Source organism: Oncorhynchus gorbuscha, linkage group LG18 (genome assembly GCF_021184085.1).
Source record: "Oncorhynchus gorbuscha isolate QuinsamMale2020 ecotype Even-year linkage group LG18, OgorEven_v1.0, whole genome shotgun sequence".
NCBI classification, from domain to species: Eukaryota; Metazoa; Chordata; class Actinopteri; order Salmoniformes; family Salmonidae; genus Oncorhynchus; species Oncorhynchus gorbuscha.
The window spans coordinates 51032897-51039033 of record NC_060190.1 but is presented as its reverse complement, the minus strand read 5'-3'; the positions used below and the strand labels follow the sequence as shown (position 1 = coordinate 51039033).

General features: G+C 47.4%; 1 protein-coding gene across 7 annotated transcripts in view; it reads right to left on the bottom strand.

Moving 5' to 3' along the window:
• Positions 1-450: 450 nt before the first annotated feature.
• The window catches only part of LOC124002629 (transcription factor EB-like), a 75803-nt gene continuing 70116 nt past the window's right edge, over positions 451-6137 (bottom strand). For all 7 annotated transcript variants that reach the window (XM_046310196.1, XM_046310199.1, XM_046310197.1 and 4 more), the window contains 3 exons: positions 4264-4339; positions 3960-4107; positions 451-3112 (listed from right to left, as the gene is read on the bottom strand). In XM_046310196.1, coding sequence (XP_046166152.1) covers positions 2606-3112; positions 3960-4107; positions 4264-4339 — 731 coding nt within the window. In that variant the 3' untranslated portion in view covers positions 451-2605. The remainder of the gene's footprint in view (positions 3113-3959; positions 4108-4263; positions 4340-6137) is intronic.

Here is a 6137-nt window from a genome sequence, read left to right as displayed (position 1 = left end):
TTGAAATTGAATTGAAAGTGAGAGAAAAAGAGCGAGAGAGAGAGAGAGGGACCCTGGCTGGGCTTGTCAGATGGCTCTCTGACTCTCCCTGGTGGAATAAAATAGGAACAGCAATGTTGGTGTCAGGTATAACAGTATGATGAAGCTATTCCAAGACGCTGATCAAACTCTGTGACACACACACACACGCCACACCACACACGCCACACCACACACACCACATACACCAGACACGCACACACACACACACACACACACACACACACACACACACACACACACACACACACACACACACACACACACACACACACACACACACACACACACACACACACACACACACACACACACACACACACACACACACACACACACACACCTTTTCATCTGCATGCATCTCACAGGAACATCACCCAGACAGTAAAGAAACACTCTGGGAGCGCTGGGTGGATTTTGGTAAAACATTTTATATCCAAAGCAAAGCCAGAATGCCAGTTTCCCCTGACCAGTCGGCCAGAATCAGTCGAATACAGTGACATGGGGGAGGGGGACAGTCACAGAGGGGACAACACGCCACATTATCTGCAGACAAGCTCTTTAAAATGTTGGCTGGACAATATACACAAAAGTAAAACAATTGATTACAAACATTGGAGAAGGGTAAAGGGGAACTCTGGCAGACAGAGAGAAGGTCAGGTTTGTTCAAGGCTGTGCCAACGCTATGGCAACAGAACTCCTCCATGGTAGTTCTGACTTCCATCAGAAGGAAGTAGTCTAAATGGAAACCAAAGTCAGGGTCAAAGTGGCACCATGAAGGAAAATACCCTGTTGTTGTGGTGCTTGGGTTTGGCTTGGTACCGGTACAGGCCATCTTCACATTCACAAAAATCACAATTATAACTTCATCAAATCAAATAAAATCACCTCTCAACTTAGTCTCTGGCTCCAATTTCTAGAGGTTAAAAAAGAGAGAAAATCCCAATCAATATAAAAATGACATCATACTGTAAATGTACATGATCTTCTAAACTCTTCAAAGCCTGGTGAAATTTGAATCATTCTTCCACAAAGAGAAGTATAGAATATGGCTCCCCACTGGTCGTACACTGTCACGCAAGTGGCTTGAATACTTTCACTTTTAAATGGCTATTAGAGAAAAAGGTACTTTAGGAATAAAATGAAAAGGACAAATACAAATAAAAGACATTTTAAGTGGCATAAAACTGAAAAGTCTTTCGTGTACAAAGTCAATTAAATAATATAGCTTCCAGTGCATTGGGAGATGAAATCAAATAAAACAACAAACTATAATAGAATACAGACAAATACCTTTCAAATCATCATTTGACTTCCTTTTCTCTGTACTGATCATAAGCCATATCAAATCAAAGCGTTGACCTCAGTCCCTCACCCAAATCTGAAAGATATTTGTTTTCCTGTTAGTTTATTTATGTATTGTACAGCTGTAGTTTGGTTTCTACAGAGTTGGTTTGGTTAGTACCTGGTGAGTGTCTAGTTTAACCTGGTTGACCCAAAGCTGACAGTTCTACATGCACAGACTGGGTGAGGTACCGAAGTTTCGCTCAAAGTCTTGATTTGAACACAGCCTCAAGGCACACTGCTGTGTGTGTGTGTGTGTGTGTGTGTGTGTGTGTGTGTGTGTGTGTGTGTGTGTGTGTGTTGTGTGTGTGTGTTTGTTACAGTGGAGACAATGACATTACTGGGTTATCTAAGCCAATCTCTATGACTGGTCCTCTCCCTCCTAACTATACAGTACAACTTACTAAAAGACAACCCTCTCCCACCCTCCATCTCAGCCAGAGAGAGTGGGTCTTCAGGTGGCTAACACAAGGCCCGTTGGCAGGTTTGGGTCAGGGCTACAGGAGATCCTACACCCTATGATGCTACACAGTGGCACTACTTAGAAACCTGTGGAGCTATATAACCCCTTGCATCGCTACAACACCTCACAATCAAGGCCAAACCATCTGTCCTCAATGTTCAGAGTTCACACAGGGGTCAGAGGTCATGGAGTGGACTTGGCAGTACCATTAAGGCTAAAGGTCATAGGCGACACAGGAGAAGGCAGTAGCTTGCAGACTCGAGGTCATGCCAGTGTGTTTTACAAAGTAAGGGGTCGAGGTCTGTGTCTCAAACCTTTGTCAGTGCCTCACCCTTCAAATAACAGGGTCTCTTCTGTGCTGTGCGCGTGTGTGCGCGTGTGTAATAGATTGTTTATCATTCAGAGGTGCTCTGATATTTACAGTGGTAGGACACAATTATTTCAATCTGAAACATGGTTTCATTTCTAATATTGCTGTTGAATGTGTATCTATACGAGTGCTAAGAAAGGGTGTGCATCTATGAGAATGTCAAGTTTGTGTGTGTAAGTGTGTATCAGTGTTTGTACAGCATGCTTGGAGTGTGTGTGAGAGAGTTTAGAGTGCAAATGTATGCTGGCTGGGTTGTTGAACAGAGCATAAGCATGTCACAGTATATCAGTGTTCTGGGTGTATTTCTACTGTGTGTACAATACGTACCATATGTGTGTGTGTGTACACACTCTGTGTGTGGTTCTACAGTGTGTGTGTGTATACTCCATCTACAGTATATCGGTGTCCTCTATGCTGAAGCTGGATCTGCGGCTGGAGTCGACCGAGGCCTCAGGGGACATGGCAGAGAGCAGAGGGTCTCCACCCAGAGGAGACAGGGGCTCGTCCATCATCAGGAAGCCCAGGTCGCCTCTCCTTCCCTGGGTACCAAGGCCGCCCAGCTCCCCTAGCCCCGACAGGCCCTCTGGGAAGCCAGGCACCCCGTCACACAAGTCCAGCGACTGGGCAAAGTCAAAGGGCTGGGAGCTGCCCACGGCTGAGTACTGGAGGGGAAGCTGGGGCTGGAGGTGAGGGGGCAGAGGGGGCAGCTGCCTGAGCTGGCCCTGCTGAGGCTGGAGGTGAAGGGACTGGGGGTGGTGGAGGTGTTGCTGGCCCTGGGCCTGAGCCTGCTGCTGCTGGAGCTTCTCCTCAGGGCTGGTCTCCTGTTTGACGTAGGAACCCATCCCAGAGGGAGAGGTGCTGGGGAGGCCATGCAGACGAGCCTGCATCTCCAACTCCTACACACAGAGAGCAGGGAGAACGCGCGTGCGAGAGAGAGAAACAGACAGAGAGACAGAGAGACAGAAAGAGACAGAGAGAGTGTGCCATCACAGTAGCAAGATTTGTGACCTGTTGCCACGAGAAAAGGGCAACCAGTGAAGAACACACACCATTGTAAATACAACCCATATTTATGCTTATTTATTTTATCTTGTGTCCTTTACCATTTGTACATTGTTAAAACACTGTATGTATATGACATTTGTGATGTTTACTGTTAATTTTTATTGTTTATTTCACTTTATATATTCACTTTATATATTATCTACCTCACTTGCTTTGGCAATGTTAACACATGTTTCCCATGCCAATAAAGCCCTTGAATTGAAGTGAATTTAATTGAGAGAGAGAGAGAGAGAGAGAGAGAGAGAGAGAGAGAGAGAGAGAGAGAGAGAGAGAGAGAGAGAGAGAGAGAGAGAGAGAGAGAGAGAGAGAGAGAGAGGGGATGAAGAGATGATGAACTGCATGGCATTCTAAAGCTCATACATGCTCTTTAATGTATGTACTGTATAAGTGTGTGACAGAGTGTGTGTTTGTGTGTGCGTGCGTGTATGCGTGTGTGACAGAGTGTGTGTGTGTGTGTATGTGACAGAGTGTGTGTGTATGCGTGTGTGACAGAGTGTGTGTGTATGCGTGTGTGTGTGTGTGTGTGTGTGTGTGTGTGTGTGTGTGTGTGTGTGTGTGTGTGTGTGTGTGTGTGTGTGTGTGTGTGTGTGTGTGTGTGTGTGTGTGTGTGTGTGTGTGTGTGTGTGTGTGTGTGTGTGTGTGTGTGTGTGTGTGTGTGTGTGAGACAGAGTGTGTTACCTGGATGCGCAGCCACAGTTGTTTGTTGGCCATCTCCATCCTCTTGAAGTTGTTCTCCACCTCTCTGGTCCTCTGCATGTCCTTCTGCATCCGCTTGATGTACTCTACTGAAGCCCTCAGAATAGTGCCCTTATTCCAGCGCACGTCCCTACAGAACATTCCAGAAGAACACCTTTAGAAGTATCTCATTTGTTTCTGATGACCATAGTCTAGTTGCACATAGGCATACAAGAAGAAGGCCATGTACATCAGACCACTTAGACATCGAAGAACAAACAACACACAGTGAAGTGAGATGACTTACAGGTCGTTGGTTTTGGGGATCATACCGCCCAGCTCTTTAATCCGGTCGTTGATGTTGAACCTCCTCCTTCTCTCAACTAAACCACAGGAAAAGATGGGAAAAGGTGTCGCAACAACGACATTTGGAATTTCATGTGAGACAGTCCACCTTCGACAACCCAAGAACATGAACACAAATGCAGGCAAACACACGCGCACAAATACAACGAGGGGACTATATACTCTGGCTGTTTTTGCTGGCTTTGTGCAGCATAGCCATAATAAAGACGTATCGTGTAGATGAGTAGATGAGTGTTGGAGTTTACTGGAGGTTATAAACAGAAAGATATACACTTGCTATTGAGAAAGGCCGCCGTAGGCAGACATGGCTCTCAAGAGAATACAGGCTATGTGCTCACTGCCCACAAGATGAGGTGGAAACTGAGCTGCACTTCCTAACATCCTGACCATATTAGAGAGACCTATTTCCCTCAGATTACACAGATCCACAAAGAATTCCAAAACAAACCCAATTTTGATAAACTCCCATAACTACTGGGTGAAATACCACAGTGTTCCATCACAGCAACAAGATTTGTGACCTGTTGCGGCAAGAAAAAGGCAACCAGTGAAGAACAAACACCATTGTAAATACAACCCATATTTATGTTGATTTATTTTCAGATCTTTTTACTTGAACTATGTGCACATCGTTACAACACTGTATACATACACAATATGACATGTCTTTATTCTGTGTGTGTGTGAGAGAGAGAGATGGGGACAGGGGGAGAGTAGCATTCCTGCAGTTTATTGTGTCCCGCAAACTACTACTAACACACTGACTCTGTACCCCCGCACACTGACTCTGTACCCCCGCACACTGACTCTGTACCCCCGCACACTGACTCTGTACCCCCGCACACTGACTCTGTACCCCCGCACACTGACTCTGTACCCTGTACCCCCAAGCACACTGACTCTGTACCCCACTGACTCTGTACCCCCAAGACACTGACTCTGTACCCCCGCACTGACTCTGTACCCCCGCACACTGACTCTGTACCCCCGCACACTGACTCTGTACCCCCGCACACTGACTCTGTACCCCCGCACACTGACTCTGTACCCCCGCACACTGACTCTGTACCCCCGCACACTGACTCTGTACCCCCGCACACTGACTCTGTACCCCCGCACACTGACTCTGTACCCCCGCACATTGACTCTGTACCCCCGCACATTGACTCTGTACCCCCGACATTGACTCTGTACCCCCGCACATTGACTCTGTACCCCCGCACACTGACTCTGTACCCCCGCACATTGACTCTGTACCCCCGACATTGACTCTGTACTCTGTACCCCGCACATTGACTCTGTACCACCGCACACTGACTCTGTACCCCGCACACTGACTCTGTACCCCGCACATTGACCTGTACCCCAAGCACATTGACTCTGTACCCCCGCACATTGACTCTGTACCCCCGACACATTGACCTGTTCCCCCCAAGCACATTGACTCTGTACCCTCTGTATCCCCGCACATTGACTCTGTACCCCCGCATATTGACTGTGTACCACCGCATATTGACTGTGTACCACCGCACACTGACTCTGCACCACCGCACTAGACTCTGTACCCCCGCACATTGACCTGTACCCCGCACATTGACTCTGTACCCCCGCACACTGACTCTGTACCCCCGCACATTGACCTGTACCCCCGCACATTGACCTGTACCCCCGCACATTGACTCTGTATCCCCGCACATTGACTCTGTACCCCCGCACAGACTCTGTACCCCCGCACATTGACCGGTACCCCCGCACATTGACTGTGTACCAGTACCCCCTGTATATAGCATCGCTATTGTTATTTTACTGCTGTTC